Here is a 23,613-nt window from a genome sequence, read left to right as displayed (position 1 = left end):
AAGACTCACCGGAAACAGAGCAACGCAACACACAACAAAACGCGCGCGGGTGTGGCGGAAGGAGAGAGGGGCGGGGGCGGAGGGGGGCCTCGTCCCCCAAAGCTTCCCCAGAACGCAACCCGTGGGCCTGGCGCTTCTAAAGCTAAAACGCCCAAGAATATACGAGAAGCGAGAAGTGGAATGTGGGGACCCCCCGCGTATCCAGGGGCCGGAAGGAGGCGAGAAAAGAGGGGGGTAGTCTGCCCGCTGCCTCCCGCACGCCCCAGGGCAGGGCACAGGGGCCGGTTCCCAGGCCTGCAAGCGTCTCTCTCCAGTCTCTCTTTAAAGAAGAAAATCGCTTACGGGTGGGGAGAGAGTAACGGAAAAACGTATAAGCGTCACTCGGACCCAGACAGGGAGGGTGGGCGGGGGGTCGTGAGCGCACCTACCCCCTTTTAAGTCGGCGGACGCCCCCACGTACTGAAAGTTGTCCATGTTGATGACATCGATGATGGGCGACACGACCCGGGTCCTATCCTGGAACCGAGAGAGACAAGAGTAGGGGTGAACACACCCTGAGAACCCGACCCCCCAAGTGATGCCAGTGCCTCGGCTGTCAGGCTGGGTGTGTGCGTGTGTGTGTGTGTGTGTGTGCTGGATGGAAGGTCATGTGCAAAGCGTCCGGCACGTGCTGAGTTCTCGACCAGCAGCAGGGACTGCGGGACCGTCATGCCCGCGGCCGGCGGTCCTGTGTTTTGTGACTTCCTGCCCGTCAGCTGTCCGGGCTGCCGTGAAGGGAAGGGCTTGGGCATCGTGTGTTTCTCCGGGACTTCCATCATGTCTGCCTTTTCCCTCCGAGAAAGCGCGGTGCTGGTGGGAGGGAAGTCGGCAGACAGGCAGAAGGCAGGAGACGCGGCAGGAGGCCCAACGTAGTGCCGGGGGTGATGTGTGTAGACGTGCCGCATGTGCCCGTGGGCCCGGGACGGCCTCCCCCAGGACCGCACCTGCCCTCCGGAGCGCCCCAGCCCCAGCCCCAGCCGCTGGCACGCACAGGGCACAGGCGAGATGCCAGGCGGGGTCCCGGGCACTCTGCCCCTTTGACTCAGAGAGTGGGGTGCAGGGGTGCAAGGAAGGAAGATCCTCTGAGACGAGGTCCTACACCAACTGGTGCTCGCCCCCCGCGCCTCCCGGCCGCCGGGTCCCACGAGGAACACCTGTCCCCGAGGCCCCCCCTCCCGGCACCGAGGAGAAGGCCCCCCGCCCGCCCGCACCTCGGCCACCCTCTCCAGCAGCGGCTCCAGCCAGTGCTCGTTGCACTCGCAGTGACTGTCCAGGAACGTCAGCACCTTGGCCTGGGCTGCGTCGGCGCCCCGGACCCGCGAGCGCATCAGGCCTGCGGGAGAGAGTCAAACGCACATCAGGGAGGGCAGAGCGGCCTCTGGGGAAAGGCAGGAACAGCACAGCCCGCACCCGCACCCGCACCCACACCCACACCCCCTCCCGCACCTGCACCCGCTCCCGCGCCTACACCCGCACCTGCATCTATGCCTGCACCCACACCTATACCCGCTCCCGCACCTACACCCACACCTACACCCGCTCCTGCACCTGCACCTGCACCCGCTCCCGCACTTGCACCCACACCCACACCTGCATCTATGCCTGCACCCGCACCTGCACCCGCAGCTCTGCAGCCCCCTACACGGGGATCCGAGCGCACAACCCGGGCATTGAACCCTGACCTCCTGGTTCATAGATCACTGAATCCCTTTCTTTAAGGGATTCCTGGCTCAGGGAAAGTCAGCACTGATCCCCGAGAGTCTCACCTTCTCGCCGATCATTTCTGAGAACCCGCACTTTCTCGATTTTCCCCAGGAGCGCCCCGTCCTCCGCTGCGGAAAGAGGAGAGGAGAGCGTGCGACCCTCACGTTTACGGGAGCTCGGCGTTCGGCAGGGATTCTGGGTCACTGCGGGCGCCCCAGAGGCGGGCACCCCCTCCTCCCGCGGGCCTGATCCCGCCCTTCGTGACCCGTCGTCGGCACTTACGGTCGTTGCTGTAGTCGTCTACCAAGATGATTTCTCTGATGAGGGGGGGCGGGCTCTTCTTAAGCACACTGAGGAGGGACAGAGACGGAGCTGCAGGCCTTGGGGATGTCACTGGGGTGGGGAATTCTCTTGTCTTCGCCCCCATCCTTGTCTGGAGGCGCCGTCGGCCCCTCCTTGCTCTGCATGCTCAGGGGACCTGCCTGCAACCCCGGACGGCCCCGCCCTGGCCGTGCAGGGGACACAGCCCGCGTGCAGGGTCCCTGCGAGGAATCCCCCCCACCCCCAGGACCCTCTCCCCGCCTCACCTGACCACGGTCCTGAGCAGGGCCGAGCGGGCCTCGTTGTGGAAGGTGATCACCACGCTGGTGGCCGGCAGGTCCTCCCGCCACTGCTTCCGCTGACACCTGAGGGAGAGAGAAGTCTGGCCTCCGAAGCAGGGACCGGGCCAGCTGTGCCAGGCCCCGGGGGGCACCGGCGGGTCGACCCGCCAAGAGGGACCACCCGGATGCCCCTGGCGTCTGCAGGAGGCTCTGGCTACCCTGAGATGCAGTCACAGCGAGACTCGAGGAAACAGAAACATGTTCCTGGAAGTGTGTGTTTGTTTTAAATGTATCTGTATTGATTTCAGAGAGGAAGGGAGAGGGAGAGAGAGAAACATCAATGATGAGAGAGAGTCATCCATCGGCTGCCTCCTGCACGCCCCACACTGGGGGTGGAGCCCGCAACCCGGGCCTGTGTCCTGACCGGCAATCGAACCGTGACCTCCTGGTTCATAGGTCGACGCTCAACCATTGAGCCATGCCGGCCGGGCAAAGGTGTCCCTGTTTAGTGGGAAATCCACGGGAGAGGGAAGGAGATGCGTTCAGATCTCCGGAGCACGGCCATGGCTACAAGCATTAAGCAGTTAGGACCGAGGGGGAGGCTGAGGCGGCTGCGGACAGGGACCAGCGGGTCCATGCGACCAGCGCGCTTATGGGGAAATGGCCGACAGACACTGGTTTTCCTTCCTGGCTGAGAAAACTGCTTCCGGGGAGCAGATCTTGCAAATGAGCAAGAAAATCAGTGCCGTTAAAAAGCAATTGAAAAGGTCGGAGTCACAGCACGGGCCTCTCTTGTTTATTTTCGGTGCATGCACGGCGTGACTGAATGAATCACGGGGGAACGGCATGATAGACCGGTCGGGGGGAAAACGCAGCCTGGGATTAATGCTGCCCTTCATCGCAGCTCCTGAGGCTAAGTCTTCAAAGACAAGCGGGCTGATTGGACGGTATTTCCTCCCGGTTTCAGGAATTAGCTGTCAGACGAAGGAAGAATCTGCAGGGCTCAACTGTAAACAAATCACCAGAGAACGTCGCCCTGAGAACTGGGTCTGTGATGTTAGGAGGCCGCCGCCCCAGCAGTTAGTCCCTCCCCGCACAGTGGGCGCACAGTGGGTGCGCGTGGGCGCACAGTGGGCCTGCTGGGCCCAGCAGATGCCTCCATCGAGTACCCAGCCCTGGGAGAATCAGAAAAGGGAGGAGAAAGTTTTTTTCACGCTCACATCATAGTCAGCTTAACCGATCCAATCACGCCCTCTTCTCTCCTTTCCCTTTTCTCCGTGGGAAGCCGGGTCTCCCAGGAGCCGGGAGGCATTCCTCAGAAGGCACGTCACCTCACATGGCTCCATTAAAATTCCTCTGCGGTCCTCAGGAATTGGTGATCAGGACATGGAGGAGGCATCCCCATTTTGTAAGTAAAAGACCAAGGAATAGGTTCCGGCCCATGAGGTCAGAGGGAGTATGCGTGTGTGTCTGTAAGTGCATCCTGAGCCTAAGTCCTCACTGTGAGCCAAGAAAGGGAGGCAGGGCTTGGGGAGTTTCTTTAAAAGAAACAATAAATCTTACGTCTAAAGAGCCACGTCCGTGCCAAGCAGACTTGACTGCCCCAGAGCCAGTGAGAGACGCCCAACATAGAAATTCAGGGGGGAGGGGGAAAAGAGGGGGGCAGGAGGCTGGGGGCTGTGGCCGGGACTTTCCTACTTTCTCTTGGGGAGTTGAGCAGAAAGTGTGGCTGATCGGAAGTCAGCAGAGGAGGCGTGTGCCGGAGGACAGCAGGGGCTGCGGGTCAAGTCCACTCCCCTTTCCAAGGGTCTGGTACGGCCGCGGTCATGCTGGTAACTTCTTGCCCAGTAAAATGAAGACTTGAAAAGCTGGGCACACACACATGTGGTTTTTTTTAATCCTTAATTTAGTTCTAAATTCCCTCGAGACGACAAGGCCGTCAATATCTGAACTCTCGCCTGGATGGAAAATGAGCTGATCTCCACGGCAACGTGGAAGGATGCTGTGGGGCAGGCCTGCCTCGGAGGCTGACGGCATCCGAGAGGTGGACCAAGACCCTGATGAGCTAATACCTCTTTCTCCCTCTCCCTTCCTCTCTGGAATCAAGAAAAGAAAACCGGAAAGGCCCCTATGACTCTAATACGGGGTTATAACATGCATGAGGCTGTATTCACAAAGTCAGAGTGAAACTCTCTCCAGTCACCCAAGGCTGTGGCCAACGGGACGGGCTGAGACGCGCTTCCATGCACATACGCGCACACACACACACACACACACACACACGGGGTCCGAGGCGAGGACTTGGTGGTCACTGACAGGGAGCGACGCTGCTGGGTTTGCCAGAAGAGCTCACGTGATGGATGGGCAAGGGGGGCGGAGAAGCACATGCTTCCATAGAAGACAGAGTTCCAGAACCAGAGCCTGACCACAGAGCAAGACCACACTTCCTGCCGGAGCCGCAGTGGCCGACGGAGGGGAGGCCCGGGGAGGGAGAGCCCGGCAAACCCGCTCCTTCTCCCTGTCGCCCAGCCCGCGCCAGGAGAAGTCCAAGTGTGCGATTCGCCACTAAGACTTCTGTTATGGAGATACGCACTCATTCCACACACGTGAGCGAGTTTCCCCGCATGACGGGCCCCCACGGGAGCGGCTGGTCCCGGATCACGCATCCCTTCATGACGTGACGCGGCCCCACTGCCCCCACAACCGTGTCTCGGTCCCACTCCCACCCCAGGGACATGAGGTCACACTGCTCCCTGTTCTCGCCACCCTCCCACCCCCCCATGGAGTCAGATTTCTCAATTTTGCCAACCCCATTGGTTTGCAAGAGCCTCTCGCGATTCTAATGTTCGTCTCCCTGGTTTCGAGAGAGGCCTGCGTCTTTCCATAGGTTTATGAGCCGGCTGAATTGTTTCTTCTATGAACTGACGGCTCGTATTCTCTGTCCACTTTGTAATTAGGGTTTTGCCTCTATTATTATTTTTTAAAATATATTTTCATTGGTTTTAGAGAGGAAGGGAGAGGGGGAGAGAGAGAAACATCCATGATGAGAGAGGATCATGGATCGGCTGCCTCCTGCACGCCCCGCACCGTGGACCAAGCCTGCAACCTGGGCAAGTGCCCTGACCGGGAATCGAACCCTGACCTCCCGGTTCACAGGTTGATGCCCAACCCCTGAGCCACGCCGGTCGGGCTCCCTCCTTCTGCTTTTGCTGTGTATTTACCCTGTGGTTCCTCTCCACCTTCCTGAGTCACAACGCAGGCCTGGGCTCAGAGTGTTCAACAAACCAGTGTCTTTTAATCTGATCCACTCGATGGAGAGACAAGGGCCGTTCTGTGCTCCATCGCGGGGGGCGGGGGGAGGGAGACGCGGACAAGTGCCCTGAGGTGCACTGATCAGCTTCCAACTCTGAGGGTGACGTGGCCTTTCCCCGTTCTGTGCCAAGGTACTCACCTGGGGCCAGGCCAGGAGACGACGGCGTGGCCAAGGGCGCCCGGGGGGGCGGGGGGCACTCAGACCTCTGTCTCCCTTGCCAGCCCAGCACCTGAACGGGTGCCCGTCCCCATGCCCACCTGTGGGCCAGGTGAGACCAACCGAGAGAGCCCGCGTGGGGGTCCAGCTCAGGTGGGAGGGCCAGGAAGTTTCAAAAACCTTAAGAATCAATTTAAATAGATTCTGTCAACCCCCAGCTCCTCTGTCCCCGGCGGGTGGCCAGTGGTGTGTGCACAGTAGGTGTGAACACACAGGGGCCCCGGGGTGAGGGCCCTGAACAGCAGGGGACCCCCAGGAGGCCCTGACCGCACTGATGCCTGGCCTGTCCCCTTGCCCTCAGCCACGGAGACCACGTACACGATTTGCACTTCAAAGGAAGAACAGGGGCCCGGCCGGCGTGGCTCAGGGGTTGAGCGTTGACCTATGAACCAGGAGGTCACGGTTTGATTCCCGGTCCGGGCACATGCCTGGGTTGCGGGCTCCATCTCCACAGCGGGGGGTGTGCAGGAGGCAGCCGATCCATGATTCTCTCTCGGCACTGATGTTTCCATCTCTTTCTCCCCTTCCCTTCCTCTCTGAAACCAATCAAAATATATTTAAAAAGAAAAAAAAAATAAGAAAACATACAGCAGCCTGAGCGGCCTGATCAGTGACAGCGGCTCCTTACGAGGGAGCGGCGTTAGCCTCGTCTGGGGAACTTGGACCTACACACGCGGGCGTCGAAGGAACCCCCCCAGCACGCAGGTTAAATCTCTGCCCCCCCAAGTCACTCCGGTTTCCCACCCCCTGCCCCCCCCCACACCTGAGCCCCAGCGTCCAGCACACACGAGGGACCGGCAGGCTGTGCTCCACCACCCCGACCAGGGCTACCAGATGCACCCCCACCCCCAAAGGCCACCCCCAAAGATCCAGGCTTTCAAACAAGACCTCGCCCACAACTGGAGTCGGGACTCACAATAAGGGGGGGAGGGGGAGACTCGAAACAGGAGGGCCGTGACCCTCAGAGCCCGAAGAACCCTGAGAGCCCCACCTGGGCTGGGGGTGCCCCTCAATCCCAGGCACGTCCGCTCTGACCCACCCCAAAACCGGGGCTCAGCCTGCGGGATCCCTGCACGATGCACTGGCGGTGGGGACCTGGGGAGCTGGAAAGGCCCTGGGGCAGGGTGGGAGCTGCAAATGGAATGAAAATAAAAGAAAAGCAGCAGCAGGCGACGTAGCTGCTAATTTTCATGTAATTAAAACACAGTTACTAATCCTCCAAGCAGTGACAGCGGCACAGGATTCCACCCAGCCGACGAATTTCTGATCAGCCCTCACAGCTCGAGAGCTTCCCCCTACAGAGGCTTTGAAAGTGGAAGCGAACCAAACCCCGAGCTATTGGAAACCCTCCGCAGGCCCCTCTGAAACGAGGCTGCTTAAGACCCAAGCCGGCGGGAGGCGAATACACCCCGTAATCAGCGTGGGTCTGCCTCACCCCAAGGGGACTGATGAGTCGGCAGCAGCGTCCCGCGTCCTCGGGCCCCTGCGTCCTGCGCCGCAAGCGCAACAGAAGCCGGTGCCCAAACTGTTTACCAGACCCGGGGCCTCTCCGGTTTATTCGTTCCCTTTGAGGTCCCCGATCCCCGCAGAAGCTAGTGTCCCCGAGGGACAAGCACGTACACACACACACACACACACACACACACACACACACACACACACACGGCGAGCGGACAACCTGGGGCCCGCTCTGCGTCCACCAAACGGTGTGTGTCGGCTCCGGCCACGGAGAAGCCACCAACAACCCGAGGGGGAAGCGGTAGGTTTCTAGTTGTCGTTTTTAAAATATATTTTTTTTATTGGTTTGAGAGAGAGAGGAAGGGAGAAGGAGAGAAACATCGACGATGAGAGGGAATCATGGATCGGCCGCCCCCTGCACGCCCCGCACTGGGGATGGAGCCCGCCACCCGGGCCTGGGCCCTGACCGGGAATCGAACCGGGACCTCCTGGTTCATAGGTTGATGCTCAGCCACTGGGCCACGCCGGCCGCCGGGTTGCCACCGCCTCGGTCCGCCGAGCACCGGCTGATGGAATAAAACTGCTTTGCATTCTAAGAGCATCCCCTGCCCTTTACTGCCTCCAGTTTTACAGACATGGAATTTTGACGGGACGCTTCTCAGGAGTCAAGAGCTATTGGAAGTCGAGACAATACCAGCGGCGGATGAAGCCATCTGAGCTTCAGCCCTCCCCTCCTGCCTCCCACACGGGGCAGGCGGTGCAGAAGGAAACCGCACTTTAAACCATCACCCCCATCTCCCCCCGCCCCCCGCCCCCATCGGGACGGAAGCCCACTCCCGTGAGACCACAGGAACCCTGGGCGCCATGTCTGCCCCATCCTGTCCATGGATCACAGGCCACCGACAGACCCGCCCCCCTCCACTGCTCTCCGCCTCCTGGTGCCCCTGTCTTCCTCCCTGACACAGGAACGCTGGCGTCCCACTTGTTGGGGATTCAGTCCCCATACTCACTGCTCTATGCAGAGATGTGCGTTTCTCCTATCTGCTGCCCACCGTCTTTTAAAAAAAAATGTTTTTATTGCTTTTTAGAGAGAGGAAGAGAGAGGGAAATATCCATGATGAGAGTGAGTCATGGATCGGCTGCCTCCTGCACGCCCCACCCTGGGGATCGAGCCCGCAACCTGGGCATGTGCCCTGACTGGGAATCGAACCGTGACCTCCTGGTTCACAGGTTGACGCTCAACCAGTGAGCCACACCGGCCGGGCAGGGCGCAGTTCTTTCATTTATGAAACCACAGGGGCAACAGTGAGATGACTGACCTCCTGAACTCCTAAACTCCCAGGAAAACCATCACCTTGTTCCGTCTGCCTACATCGCAATAAAGTGAAAGAAAAAAAAAAAACAAACCCTGAAGTTTAGACAAGTGAAAAAAAAAATCAATTTCCTGCCATTTTGCAACTTTCTTCTACATAAACATAGTATTAAAAAGGAAACCAAAAGCGCAATTCCAGACGAATGAGACAGAGCAATATCTTGGTAATTTCAAAGTGGGTTTGGAGATAAAGATCCTAACGCCGCACTCAGAAACCACTTTAATCAACATAAAGTAAGCATTAAATTCCGACGAGAGGGAGAAGGGGATGAGACTATCAGCTCGAGCCTTTAAATCTCGCTCGACGGCGTGTCCCCGACAAAGCGCACACGCACGGCCACAGCGGACAGCTCGATTTTGACAATGACGTGTATCTTAATCAACACCGCCCTTATCATTATTCAAAGTGTGTGTATACATTTTTTGGGGGGGGGAGGGGGGAAACACCCTCTATTTGTTCATTCACAGTGAGATATAACAGAAATAAAGAGTTCCATAGGTGGATTGAAAAGCAGAATAGATATATTCAAGATAGAGGAGCAGGTCTGGGGACAGAAGCAAGGCCAGTAGAATTGCATCTAGATTGTAGCCCGGGGAATAACCAATACATTGAAAACACAGAAGAGAGCATGAGAGGGACAGGGGGACCCGGGGACACCCCTGATGAAGTTGCAATTAGGGGCCCAAAGGGAGAGGAGAGATAAAACAGGGCCCAAGCTAAACGGACTCAGAAACTCCTGCAAAAACCCCAAACAGCTTCCATATCCATAAAAAAAAACCCAGGCACGTTGTCGACACGCGGCTGGAAACCAGAGGGAAAGAGACACATCTTCAAGGAAAAAAAATCAAAGTGCCGCCACACGGCAACAGTAAGATCAGGCTGATATTTCACCGGAGCGGGGGAAGCGAAGACAGCGGGGCGACAGTGAGGAGTGCCAGGTCGCCGTCAGCCCCGGCGCCTCACTCAGGGACAGGACCCTTCAAGAGTGAACACGAAATAAAGATGTTTTCAGACGGAGAGAAAAAAAAGAAGACTGAATTCGCCGCCGGCAAACGGCACTGAGAGAGAGAGAGAGAGAGAGACGCAGACGTGCGCAGACGGCGAACTGGGAAAGCAATCGCAGGCGGGACACGGAAACATACACATGTGGACAGACCCGAACCCACTGACGGCCTGAGACAGAGAACGCGGTCCCGTGGAGCTTACACGTCAACCGAGGGACGCACGAGCATGAGGGCGGAGGAGTGCGGGCGGAGGGCGGAGTGCTGGGTCTGCCCGCTGTGCGGGAAACAGCATAAGTGCTCACTGATCTTGGGCTCTGATAAGCCAGGAATGCAACGAGCTGATAGAGGGGCAGTATTTATTATTTATTTTTTAATATATTTTAATTTATTTCAGAGAGGAAGAGAGAGGGAGAGAGAGAAATATCCATGATGAGAGAGAATCACTGATTCGCTGCCTCCTGCATGCCCTCTACTGGGGTGATCGAGCCCGCAACCCAGGCATGTGCCCGTGACCGGAATCGAACCCGGGACCCTTCAGACTGCAGGCCGACGCTCTATCCACTGAGCCAGACCAGTTAGGGCGAGAGGCAATGTTTAATCCAAAAAAGAGGCACAAAAGGACAGGAAGAGGAACACAAAACAGCCGGATGCTGGTGTTTAACCCAGAGACACCGCCAGTACCTGCAGGGCACAGAGGCCGGGCATCCATCTGCTTCAGCGCCACCCAGTGGCCGAGGGACAAGGGGGGGCGGGCTGTGCACGTGTAGAAGACACCGCTTTCCTTAGCAAAATGAGAAGTGAGAATAAGGCCCCAGCCCCCCCGAAATGAGACCCCTCTTGGCGCCCACTAACGCAGAGCAGAAACCCCCTCCCAAGCCAGCGGAGTTTCTTTACGTCTCTTTGTTAATCCTCACTCGGGGATATTTTTCCGTGGACTTTTTTAGAAAGACTGGAAGGGAGGGGGAGAGATAGCGAGAGAAACATCGATGTGAGAGAGACACATCGACGGGTTGCCTCCTCCTGCACCAGCCCTGCCCAGGGCTGGGGGTCGAGCCTGCAACAGAGGTACGTGCCCTTGACCAGCATCGAACCCGGGACCCTTCAGTGTGTGGGCCGACACTCTATCCACTGAGCCACCCTGGCCAGGGCCTGCGTCTGCTGTTTTCCCCGATTCCGCTCCCCTAAACATAAGACTCCGAGCCCCATAATCGCTGCCTCCGCCGAGGCGTCCCTCCGCGGGGCTGCGTTTATGTTAACTTTTTCTTGGCTTCAGCAATGTTTATTCTCCCCGAGGCCCGAGGAGAAGCTGGCCGTGTCTTTCCCCACAGCCCTTAATCCTGATGAGCCCCTCTTTTCAAACAGTTGACGTCAACCCTGCCATTTTGGCGAGACTCCGCAGCGCAGCCCAGGACTGAAATGCCGGCCCTCAAGTTGGAATTTTGTAAAAAAAAAAAAAAAAAAATTAAAAAAAATATATATATAAAACAGAGAGGCCCTAGCTGGTGTGGCTCAGTGGACAGAGCGTCGGCCTGCGGACTAAAGGGTCCTGGGTTCGATTCCAGTCAAGGGCACATTCCAGGGTTGCGGGCTTGGTCCCCAGTGTGGGGCGTGCAGGAGGCGGCCGATCCGTGATTGTCTCTCATCATTGATGTTTCTGTCTCTCTCTCCCTCTCTCTCCCTCTCTGAAATCAATAATAATAATATTAATAATAATGATAAAGTAGATATATCTATAGTTTTAAAAAGAATGGGGTTCTAGGGCTTACACTCTGAGGACAGGACTCCCTGGCAGCCAACCGACTCTGGGGGGGTGGGGGGGGCTTTAATCTGGCCTCAGCCCCACACACAAACGGAAGGCGTCCCAGCTGCTCCTTTAACACATGCAAATGCACCGGCAGTAGCTGGCACTAAAATTAAACCCACCTCAAACGCACCCCACTAGGGGAGGACTGTTCAAACATCTGCTTGGATAAACTCCCTATTTCAAACACTGAAAAAAAAATTACATATGTATAGTTTTGGGAACTTTGAAGGGACTTGCGAGAGAGCAAGCCCGACGAGCCGTCAGACAGCAGGCGGTCTGCTCTCAGCTCTCACCGGACAAGCCACAGCAGGGACGCCAGCCCTTACACCGAACGGAGAAACGAGGCTCACACCATCTCAGGGAGGCCGTGGAGCCCGGCCCCAGGCAGGGTTTCTGCGCCCCATTCGGCTGGGACTTCACCCCCCTCCTGAGTTTGGGCCAAGCCCCTCTCCACACCCACACGGACCCTTTCAGCTCTAGGTCACTGCTCCTCACCACCGGGCACGCTGTGGCCATCGCAGGACTTCGGGTCCCTCTCCGTGCAATGGGGACGCCCTCCGTGCCCAGCAGCATGTGAGGGCGGCGTGAACGGGCCGGGGGGTGGGGTGTGGGGGAGGGTGTGGCACAGTCCGGGTGCCACGTGCCCTGGGGGGGAGGGTGGTGGGGATGCACGCACCTGGGACCCGCGGGGACTGGAACCCCAGGACCCACGCATGGCCCCTGAGCCTCAGCAGACGTACCCCTCGCTCCCCTCCGTGATGGCGAGAGGCTCTCACAGGAACTGGCGAGCACCCAGGCCTCCTGAGCGCCCAGGCACCTGTCAGGCCCCCGTGTGGCTCCTCCCCTGACCACGACCGGCCGGCTAAGGGCCCGGGGAACCGTCTCCCGGGCGAAGATCCCAACCAGCAAGACTCAGAGGCAGAGAGAGGGTAGCATTTTCCCGCGGTGACACAGCTCGGGACAGATGCCTGGAGACCTCGCGAGCTGAGTCTGCGAAACCCGGGTGCCCTCCACCCGCAGGTGCCCGATCCCCAGCGAGGGACGCGGACAAGAGCGGCTCCCGTCAGACCACAGGCTGGTGACAGAGAGAGTGTGTGTCTCCCGGTCTGGGCTCTTTGCTGCCCTGCTAGTCTGTAGACCAGTGGTTCTCAACCTTCCCAAGGCCGCGACCCTTTCATACAGTTCCTCATGTTGTGGCGACCCCCAATGTCATTGTGACAAATTGAACATCATGAAAGCACAGTGATGAATCACAAAAACAATATGTCATTATAGATGTGTTTTCCGATGGTCTTAGGCGACCCCTGTGAAAGGGTCGTTCGACCCCCAAAGGGCTCGCGACCCACAGGTTGAGAACCACTGCTCTAGACCTTTTCCAACGCGAACTGTCCCAATAAGCAAGAATTTACGTTTTTTTTCCTTCCCACAGGGCTGCGAAGAATGGACAATTACAGAGGTGACACACGAACTCATTTTTTGGGGGTTGATTTTTCTTTGTTAAATGGCATTTAAATATATAAAATAAATATCAAAAATTTCTATTTTTGTTTTACTATGGCTGCAAATATCAAAAATTTTCTATATGTGACACGGCACCAGAGTGAAGTTAGGGTTTTTCAAAACGCTGACACGCCAAGCTCAAAAGGTTCACCATCACTGCTCTAGATGGTGTGGCTCTGTGGATAGAGCATCAGCCTCAAGGACTGAAGGGTCCTGGGTTCGATTTCCAGCCAAGAGCACATGCCTGAGTTGGGGGCTCTATCCCCAGTAGGGGGCGTGCAAGAGGCAGCCGATCCATGATTCTCTCTCATCATGGATGCCTCTCCCTCCCTCTCCCTTCCTCTCTGAATTCAATACAATACATATTTAAAAAAAAAAAAAAAAGAATGGAAAATTATGCTTTTCTTGTGAGTGTATTTTAACACACTGCCGGTTCCCACGTGCCGGCCAGCAACCCAGCCTCCAGGTCCGGCCACGGGCACCTGGACTAGAACCCGGCCCCACCCGGGTCCTCGCTCCTGCGGGGGCAGGTCCACTGCCACGCGCCTCCGAGTCGGTCCACGCTGACCGCCCAGCGAAGACACCGCCGTGTTCCGTTTCCCAGGGCGGCCGCCACGGTGAGCATCGCCGCAGGGACAGCCACTGCCCGGGTGGGGCCGCGGGGAGCAGGCGGCCCAGGCCAGGCCACAGCCGCTTGGTACTCACTGGTCATGCCTGGTGTCGGGGATGGCCCTGTCCATCCGCAGCTTGTCGCTCTCCACTTGGTTGAACTTGTTGCGGGCGTAGGGGTCCTGCCCGGAGCGGACCATGGTCCCCCCGACGTACGCTTCCTGGTTGAAGTCTCGCCACCGCACTTTGCCTGTGAGGAGCAGAGCAGAGCAGAGGGCGTGGGACGGGGCACGGAGACCAGCGGGAGGGCGCACCCCGGGGGCAGTGCCACATCCAGGATTAGCGCCCAGCCCGGCCGGCGTGGCTCAGTGGCTGAGCATCAGCCTAGGAACCAGGAGGTCAGGGTTCGATTCCCGGTCAGGGCACAGGCCCGGGTGGCGGGCTCCATCCCCAGTGCGGGGCGTGCGGGAGGCACCCGATCCGTGATTCTCTCTCATCATGGATGTTTCTCTCTCTCTCACCCTCCTCTCCCTGCCTCTCTGACAACAATACAAATATATTTTAAAAACAAATAAAGGAACAATGATGCAAATCTATGAAAACAAACCTTCCAAGGATTAACACCACAGAACACGTGGACACGCAAGTGCTCAGAGTCACACACGTGAGTCTCAGATTGGAGACCTCTCGGGCGCTGACGGATGCCCCCTCCAGAGACCTCTGGGCATACACCTGCCACCGCCCGCAGGTGGACCAGGGCAGGGAATGCCTTTGCCGGGGCGGGTCCCACGGGGCCGGGACAGCAGAAGACTCTCGATTCTGCACTGGCCTCCCGACTGAGCTACAAGTCTTCCCTCCAACCCTCCGGGGAAGACGGGCTTAATGAACTGCAAACCCTGTGGACAAGAAGCAGCCGCTTCTGGGAAAGTGGCCAAGAAGGGAAAGAGAATATATTTTAAATCAAAGGACAAAGCTCTCAGATTTATTTATGGCCTCCTGGTCGGCGGCCAGTTGAATGCCATTTCACTATGCTTAAAAGGGAAAAAATAATCCCCGATATTCTCCCTCTAAAAGGTCATTACGCGACAGCATGAAAGAGACGCCAGGGTGACAAACAAATATATCCATTTAAATGACGGGGGCCCGCAAAGAGCATTTCGTTATGTGTCACGGGATATCTGGCGAGATAGGGAGAACTTTGCTCACCCGTGAGAAACTGTCTTCTGAAAGAAGGATCCTGCCCAATTCTTTTTTTTTTTTGTCACCTGAGGCCATTTTTCCATTGATTTTTAGAGAGAGTGAAAGGGAGGGAGGAGGGGACGAGAGAGAGAAACATTGATGCGAGAGAGTCACACCTATTGGTTGCCTCGCACACGTACCCTGACCGCGGCAGGGGATCGAGCCTGCAACCGAGGTACATGCCCTCGACTGGGAATCGAACCTGAGACCCTTCGATCTGAGGGCTGACGCTCTAACCATTGAGGCAAACCGGCCAGGGCCACAGTTCATTTTTAAGGATGAAAAAAAAAAAAAAATAGAAAATTCAAAAAGGGGCTAAAAACTATTTAATAGAAAATATAAGAAAATAAAAATCGGATGTTATGGGTTAAATATGCTCAGTATATATATATATATATATATATATATATATATATATATATATATATATATAATTATTTCTGCCATCAAAATAACTTAAAAGAACACCATGACACGGGCTGGTTTGCACTGCGAGGTGCACACCTGGCTTGAAATCACGGAGTAGCCAGCCCTTTCCTTTCTAAAGTTTAAAGAGAAGCGCTGCGTTTTCCTCTGTGTGTGACCGTGTCTAAATGTCGTTGTCGGCCAGGCGCCAGCATGGCTCAGTGGTTGAGCCTCGACCTAGGAGCCAGGAGGTCAGGATTCGATTCCCGGTCAAGGGCACTTGCCTGGGTGGCGGGCTCCATCCCCAGTGGGGGGCGTGCAGGAGGCAGCCGATCCATGATTCTCTCTCATCACGGATGTTTCTCTCTCTCTCTCCCTCTCCCTTCCTCTCTGAAATCAATAAAAATATAGATTTTAAAACGTTGTGACTTGGTACATACCATCCTATGTTTTCTATTTCATTCTACTTTTCCTTTCAACAGATTTTGGTCACCTCCCCGCAGACGCACCTCACCGCCCACGGACGGGCCCGAAGGAAGTCGGCAAGCCCCTGCTCTCCGCGTCTGTCCGCCTGCCCCGTGAAGCCCAGTCTCCACCCCACAGGCCCCGTGCTCCCATGTCACCTCCGGCTCATTCCCAGCTGGTGGCAAAAGGACTTCCCGACCCCCAGCCGCCCGCCGGAGGCTGGCCTGGCCCCGGTGCGGCCGTACCTGGAGGGAGGGTCTCCACGCTCTGTCCTCTCTCTTCCATGTTGCTGTGGTGCAGGTCTTTCTTCTTAACCGGGTCAATGTCATTCCAGTCCTCCTGGGGGAACACAGACACACCCAGTGAGTCACGGGTTCCTCAAGCACAACTCCGTCCTCCAGGCCCACACACACACACGGAGTCCCCGGAGGCCCATGGCCCTGGGGACGCGATCATGAGACGCGCTCCATCTCACCTCCTCCATCTCCGGGACCTGCACCCCGACAACCTCTCCGCGGGTAGAGGTGCAAGGGGAGAAAGTGTGGGAATAGCTGGTCTAAGAGAGGATTTGCAGTTCTCCCTTCATTTTATAATCGTCCTAGAGGCCCGATGCACGAATTCGTGCACCAGTGGGGTTCCTCGGCCTGGCCTGCGGGATCGGGCCGAAACCGGCTCTCCGACATCCCCCAAGGGGTCCCAGATGTGTCCGGCTGTCCTGCTCAGTCCTGATCGGCTGGACCCCAGCAGCAAGCTAACCTATCAATCGGAGTGTCTGCCCCCTGGTGGTCAGTGCACGTCATAGCGAGCGGTTGAGCGGCCTTAGCATATCATTAGCATATTCACTCTGATTGGTTGAATGGCTGACTGGACCACCAGACACTTAGCATATTAGGCTTTTATTACATAGGATTGTGTATCTATGGGACAGAAATACTCTGCACAATTCCAGGGGTTTCAGGGTCTGTGGGAGTTGGGGAAGGGAGTAGGGAAAGTGGATTAAAGAAAAGAATTTAATGTGCTTCAATTAAAGCCATTAACATCAGGGCAGCTCTGCAGACATCTTCGATGGCTTCAAGGACGCCCTCAGACCACCATGTCCTCAGGGCCCTCCTCAGAGGCGATGAGATGATTTGTTTAATTCCACCGAGTAACAGCGGAGGGAGGGCCAGGACCCCCGGAGCCCTCCTAGGGCTCTCCTCTAATAGGACCGCCAACGGGACGCATCTGCACGTGAAGGGCTTGCTGCGAACCCGGAATAAGACACAAGCTCTGGCAGGATTTATCCAAGCCGTCTGCCCAAACCACTGACCCTATCAACACGAAATCAGAGTAAACAGCAAGTGCCTGAGCACAGAGCTGGCGAGCTTCTCCCATCGCTGGGAATCTGACTCCCGTGAACACAGCGGCAGCTAAAAGCTTTCTGTCTACAACCCAAGTCGGAACTACCCCGCGGCTGGTCACTCGTCCACTCAGGCCTCTGGGAGCCCAGTGCAGGCGGCCGGCCGTCTCCCCGGGCGGGTGTTCGCAGGATGGTCTGCAGCACGAAGATCCCCGCCCCCTCCCGGCAGGGCAGACCCCGCCAGCTGTGCGGGCTGGTCAAGGGCCATTCCCTCCTGAGTGCGGTGTGATGTGCATGAGCTGACCACTGGCGGCTTTGGGGCTTTTTAAAACGTAAAGGGAAGCCCGGCGGCCCTGACTCAGGGGTTGAGCGGCGACCTGAGAACCAGGAGGTCAGGGTTCGATTCCCGGTCGGGGCACATGCCTGAGTTGCAGACTCGATCCCCAGGGTGGGGCGTGCAGGAGGCAGCCGATGGATGATTCTTGCTCATCCTTGATGTCTCTTATCTCTCTCTCTCCCTTTCTCCCTTCCTCTCTGAAATCAATAAAAAAAAAATCTATAATAATAAAAGCATAATATGCTAATTAGGCCGGACAGCCGAACGACCTTCGGGACAGAAGCCGGGCTGTGAGGGCCGAGCCCTTTGCACAAACTTCGTGCATCTCACCAAGCACCCCGAGTTCACGTGGGACAGGATCTGGGAGGTGTGGAGCTTTGCCCCCTATGAGCGGCGTGCCATGGGGCTGCTCAAGGTCGCGAAGGACAAGAGGGCCCTGAAGTTCATCAAGAACAGGGTGGGGACACACATCGGTGCCAAGAGAGGAGCTGAGCGACGCCCCCGCAGCCGTGAGGAAGGCAGCAGCAGAGAAGGACGGAGCCCCATCCCCTCTGTGTAATAAAACTTGTTCAGAGAAAAAAATAAAATAAGAGCCCGGGGCAACTGGCCCAGATCCATGCGCTGCCCACATGCCAGGCCGGTGCTGGGCTGGGCGGACTGCCCCAGGGCCCAGCCGGGGAGGGAGAACAGCTAAACCACAGGCATGTATACAACATGCCCGCCACCGTGGGGTCACCAGTCACTGGGCGCCGCCAGTTAAAATGTTTCCTCTCGCTTATCTTCTCTTCTTCAGCTTCAGAAAACCATACGCTTACACTAATATTTGTTTCCAAAGGTTGCTCCTCCCGCCCACACACTGTCCCTCGTCGGGTCATCATGGGAAAGTCTGGGGGGAAGGTGACCGGCTACAATGGACTCAGGCTCTGGAGTCGAATTTCAATTCCTTCCCTGGCGCTCACAGCCGACAGGAATCAGGCCTCCCGCCCACGGTGATGCAGCCAGAACTACATAAGCTAACCTGCTACGAGGACGGGGCTAGGAGGGTCCGGCACACAGTAGGTCCTCAATAAAACGTGAGGACCTACTGTGTGCCACACAACAGCCTCAGCAGTTCCGAGGCATCCAATTGACAGCAGAGGAAACAAAGGCCCAAGAAATCGCCTGAAACAGAGTGGGGAGTCTCAGGGGGTAGGTGGGGGAGCGTGGGTGAGAGGTAATCAACCAAGGACCTTGGTATGCATATATGCGTAACCCATGGACACAGACAATGGGGCAGGGCAGGCTGGAAGCGGTCCATGGGGGAAAAAGGGGATTTATGTAATACTTCCAAAAATAAAGAATTAAAAAAAAGAAATGAAAGCAAGGAAAAGAAATCGCCTGAGTTTCCCAGGATCCCACAGTTCCTGGCGAGCAGTCCCGGGTCCTCTTCCTCCCGCAGACCCCGAGTCTGGAACGCGGGGAGCACGCCAAGATGCGCAGACTCCACGGGGCTCGTCCCAGCTGCTGCCCGTCTCACCTCCACGGCACACTACACTCTCTGAGATTCTGACGGCTGTCGTTTTGTTTTTAATGCTCAGAGTTCTGAAGAGCCTGTGTCCTGTTCCTTTCTCCCTGTGAGTCAAACAGTCGTGCATCCACTGGCTTTGAAACTAGAAAGGACTAGCCCTGGCCGGTTTGGCTCTTGGCTCAGTGGCTAGAGCCTCGGCCTGCGGAACAAAAGGTCCCCGGTTCGATTCTGGTCAAGGGCACAGGCCCGGGTTGCGGGCTCAATCCCCAGTGGGGGGCGTGCAGGAGGCGGCCGATCCATGATTCTCATCATTGAGGTTTCTAGCTTCTCTCTCCCTCTCCCGTCCTCTCTGAAATCAATCAATAAAAAATTGGAACAGGGCTCGGATAGGCTACGAAGCTTGCGTTGTTTTCGTTGCATTAAAAAAACCCACAAAACCAGAAAGGACTAGACTCAAATTCAGCTTCTAAAACTTTAGAAACGACCCATCTAATTCTCAGTGGCGTTATCCAGAACGCTGAGCCGCGAGGGGATTAGAGGAAGGGTGTGGAACGCCTGGAACATCGCACCGGTCCGATACAGGAGCCTCATCGCCAGACCCGGAGGACGCCTTAAACCGGATGAACTCAGCGTGTAAACCGTGAGTTTACACGGTTGTGAGACACAGCCAAGTTCCCTGGAGTCAAATCAAGCAGAACGCACACCCTCCCTTCCATTCCCGTCCCCGCAAACTGATGCAACAGCACCTTGTCCTGCCTCACCTGCCAAATCAAAGACCCGGGAGGGAGGGGCGGGATTTTCACTTAAAATAATAAAAATAGAAGCAATCCTGATACTGAGTGTTACCAAAGCTTCAAACCCCATGGGCCTCCTAAAGCAGCGGTTCTCAACCTGTGGGCCGCGACCCCTTTGGGGGTCGAACGACCCTTTCACAGGGGTCGCCTAAGACCATCGGAAAACACATATATGATGACATATTGTTTTTGTGATTCATCACTATGCTTTCATCATGTTCAATTTATAACAATGAAAATACATCCTGCCTATCAGATATTTACATGACGATTCATAACAGTAGCAACATTACAGTGATGAAGCAGCAACGAAAATAATTTTATGGTTGGGGGTCACCACGACATGGGGAACTGTATCAAAGGGTCGCTGCATGAGGAAGGTTGAGAACCGCTGTCCTAAAGGGACGAGGGAGCTGCAAACTAGAAATACAAAAGAAATGGGACGTCAAGACGGAGGAAACGGGGAGCGGAAATGCCGGGGGCGACTTGCCCTTTAACGCTGAGCGCCCCGGAGACAGAAGGAGAAGGAGTAACAGGGAGGAGAATTAGGATGCAACGAGACTCGGACGGTCGGATGGTCGGTCGGTCGGGGCCAGAACTCGGTCGGGGCGAATTTCCAGTGGGAAACCCTACATGGTCAATAGCATCAGCAGTGTCACCAACACCGAAACCCTGATTCCGATCGCAGTACCGTTTTGCCAGGACAGGGAGCAGCAGTCGGTGGGAGGAGGGGAGGAGGGACTATGAGGAGAAGACGGTGGTTGCCTTAGAAGAGATGAGGTCTGACCAGTGAGCAGAGACTTGGGGCCCTGGCCCAGGTGGTGGTGGTGGGGGATGGCTCCTGGACTGTGCACATCCCCCGCAGAGCTGTGACTTCACGTCTCCGCCTGCCCCCCCCCAACTCTCGACAGTCATTCCAGGTCAAAAGGCAGGAATGAGTGGCTCGTCAGCCAAGACCTTCAGAGCCCAGAGCAAACTGGCCAACCAGGCTGGGCCCAGGGCCTGGGAAAACAGCATCTCCCAGGATTCTGTCCCGGAGGCACTGTGATCCCACGGGTCCTTGGTGGAACCGGGACTGAAGGAGGAGGGAGCCCTAGCCGGTGTGGCCCAGTGGAGAGAGCGTCGGCCTGCGAATTGAAGGGTCCCGGGTTCAATTCCGGTCAAGGGCACAGGCCTGAGTTGTGGGCTCCATCCCCAGTAGAGGGCGTGCAGGAGGCAGCTGATGCATGATTCTCTCTCATTATGGATGTTTCTATCTCTCTCTCTCCCTCTCCCTTCCTCTCTGAAATCAATAAAAATTTATTTTTTTAAAAAAGAGGAGGGACACTGGGGCTGGAGCCAGCCAGCCTGCAGGTGATGGGCAGCCGCCAGGGTCCCTTCCAGAGCCGGCCAGCGTGCGCCTGGCCCTGCGCCCTGGGATGCGTCCAGCTCACACCTTCGCCGCGCTCCATGGGCAACCGCCGTGAGAGCCAAGGTGGCCCCGGGCCAGGAGGCTCCCTGAGGCCACAGCCACCCCAGGGCTCCCGCAGACTCCCTGTGTGGTCTTCCAGCTGACCATCCCCTCCTTTTCCCCTGAGAAAAGCCAGGTTGCAATATTTCCTGCAGAACCGGCCGAGATGCGAAGCAGGAGTCCAGATAAAGGGAGGAAATGATTGGGTGGAAGTCTCCTGCTGACCCGAGTCTCACACTGAGTATCGCCTTCCTTTCTTTTTCTTTTTTAAAAATGTATTCGTATTGATTTCTAGACAGGGAGGAAGAGGGAGAGAGAGAAACATCACTGATGACAGAGAATCATGGATCGGCCGCCTCCTGCACACCCCACACTGGAGATCGAGCCCGCAACCCGGGCATGTGCCCTGACCGGGAATCGAACCAGCGACCTTTCGGGGCACGGGGGTGACACGTTACCCACTGAGCCACACCGGCCAGGGACGAACATCACCTTTCGTGAGACCCTTCTCATGCACACAACGGGGCCCTAGACACATTGGGAGAAACGCACCAGAAGGATTTGGCATTGTGTGCAAACACGGGAAGTCCTGTGCGTTGCACGCGGTGTGGAGGGGGGAGAGTGGGAGGAAGAAGAGTCCCCTCGGTGAATAAAACGCCACGTGGACAGCGGCCGCAGCGCAGTGGGCAGTGCGCCCCCCAGGCCAGCATCGGGCCCATGCTTGCAGACCCAGGTTAGAGAGTGCCTTCTGTCGAGCTCCGTTTCAGCCCATTGGCGTGGCTCAGTGCATGAGCGCTGACCTAGGAACCAGGAGGTCACGGTTCGATTCCCGGTCAGGGCACCTGTCTGGGTTGCGGGCTCGATCCCCAGTGTGGGGCGTGCAGGAGGCAGCCGATCCATGATTCTCTCTCATCATGGATGTTTCTCTGTCTCTCTCCATCTCCCTTCCTCTGTGAAATCAATAAGAATATATTTAAATAGATTTTTTTAAAAAAAGATCTATTGCAACCGCTACCGTCTCGTCTAAAAGCCGTGTCGCAACCACGCCAGACGCATGGAATCTGCCCCGTCCCCGCCTTCACACAGCGGGTGGGAGAATCAACAATCGCCGAGCCGGCCGGGAACCTGGCGTGGGCTGGGCCCGTCCCCTGCGGCCACTCGCCGCTCTGTGAACACAAGCAGAGCTTTCGGCAGCAATTTGTCCATCCCCCGAGTCCGGGGCCTGCGGGGACAGTCTTCATCGGGGACCCCGGTCCCACTGCCGCGGGGCCCACGCGATGATCTCCTTGTCGCTGGGCATCCCTGCAAAGACCCCTCCGTCTCCAATCAGGTCCCGTGGTGAGGTCCCGGGGGTCCGACTCCACCTGTCCTTTTTGGAGGGGGCAGGTAGGGGCCCCTGGAACATTCCCTCCCCCCCAGAGGGGGCGGAGACACGAATCGAAGCCGGACACCTCTCCCTCGGCCTCTGCTTTCCCCTCGCCTCTGGGAAATTCCTTTTGCTCCATCTGCTCTTGCTCGAGGCCACGCTCACCGTGGGAAAGCCACGGCGGGGTCGGAGAGCCCCAAAAGAGACCGCGTCCGACCCCCATCCCACCCCCCGTGCGAGGAAGGTCCCAGGGCCGTTACTCCATTAATCTGGGCGGCTGGATTCCTGACAGCCTGAACAGTGACAGATTTGAAAAGCACCACAAACACACACACACACACACACACACACACACACACACACACACTCACACCCGCTGCCCATCGGGGCTGGTTCCCGGCGTCACACCCGACAGACACTCCGATTATGCAGCCCTTTGCAAAGCGCTCCGGCCTCCTCCATGAGGCTAATCAGACAGAGACATATTCTTCTCTCCAAAGAATGGGGGGAAAGACGCCCTTTCTGGGTCTGTGTCAGGCAGACGGCCCGGCAGACAGGCCCCCACAATGAGTCTGCGTGAGCGCTGGGAAGGGGCCGGGGCACCCGCAGCCTTTGTCAGCCTATCGGTCCCGCCAGACTCTGATGCAGGAAAGAGCGGGGGTGATAAGGGTCCGGCGGGCGGGAGGTCCCAGGGGCCGCGGCCTCCTGCTGGCTGTGGGGGGGGCTATGGGGAGGAGGGAACCGGGCGAGAACAATGGCTGCATGCATCTCACGGGAGAGGGGAGTGGGGAGCAGGCCCGGGGCCAGGAGGCTGAGCTCACTGTCGGACAAAGGAGACCCTGGGGTGGGGAGATGAAAAGGGAGCCGGGTGGGGCCGGAGGGCCCTTGGGGAGACTGGGCGCTCTCTACCCACGGTTTTGCAGGAGGAAAAGGTGGAGGAGGAGGAGGAGGAAGAGCAGGAGGAGGAAGAAGAATCCTTAAAGTGCTAAAGAATGAGCCCTTCAAAACTTACTCTTTCAGCCCACTCAGCGTGGCTCAGTGGTTGAGCGTCAACCTAGGAACCAGGAGGTCGCGGTTCGATTCCCGGTC

At 57.1% G+C, this 23,613-nt stretch overlaps 1 protein-coding gene across 2 annotated transcripts in view; it reads right to left on the bottom strand.

The window, feature by feature from the left end:
• Positions 1-23,613, bottom strand: part of GALNT2 (polypeptide N-acetylgalactosaminyltransferase 2) — a 59,666-nt gene that overhangs the window by 8,508 nt on the left and 27,545 nt on the right. For both annotated transcript variants that reach the window (XM_036354822.1, XM_036354821.1), the window contains exons 2-8: positions 15,977-16,070; positions 13,719-13,872; positions 2,331-2,429; positions 2,026-2,093; positions 1,806-1,871; positions 1,251-1,372; positions 429-516 (exon numbers count right to left, since the gene is read on the bottom strand). In XM_036354822.1, the coding sequence (XP_036210715.1) occupies positions 429-516; positions 1,251-1,372; positions 1,806-1,871; positions 2,026-2,093; positions 2,331-2,429; positions 13,719-13,872; positions 15,977-16,070 (691 nt within the window). The remainder of the gene's footprint in view (positions 1-428; positions 517-1,250; positions 1,373-1,805; positions 1,872-2,025; positions 2,094-2,330; positions 2,430-13,718; positions 13,873-15,976; positions 16,071-23,613) is intronic.

Source organism: Myotis myotis, unplaced genomic scaffold (genome assembly GCF_014108235.1).
Source record: "Myotis myotis isolate mMyoMyo1 unplaced genomic scaffold, mMyoMyo1.p scaffold_m19_p_21, whole genome shotgun sequence".
Lineage (NCBI taxonomy): Eukaryota > Metazoa > Chordata > Mammalia > Chiroptera > Vespertilionidae > Myotis > Myotis myotis.
The sequence above is the reverse complement of the archived record's forward strand: the minus strand, read 5'-3'. Positions and strand labels throughout refer to the sequence as shown.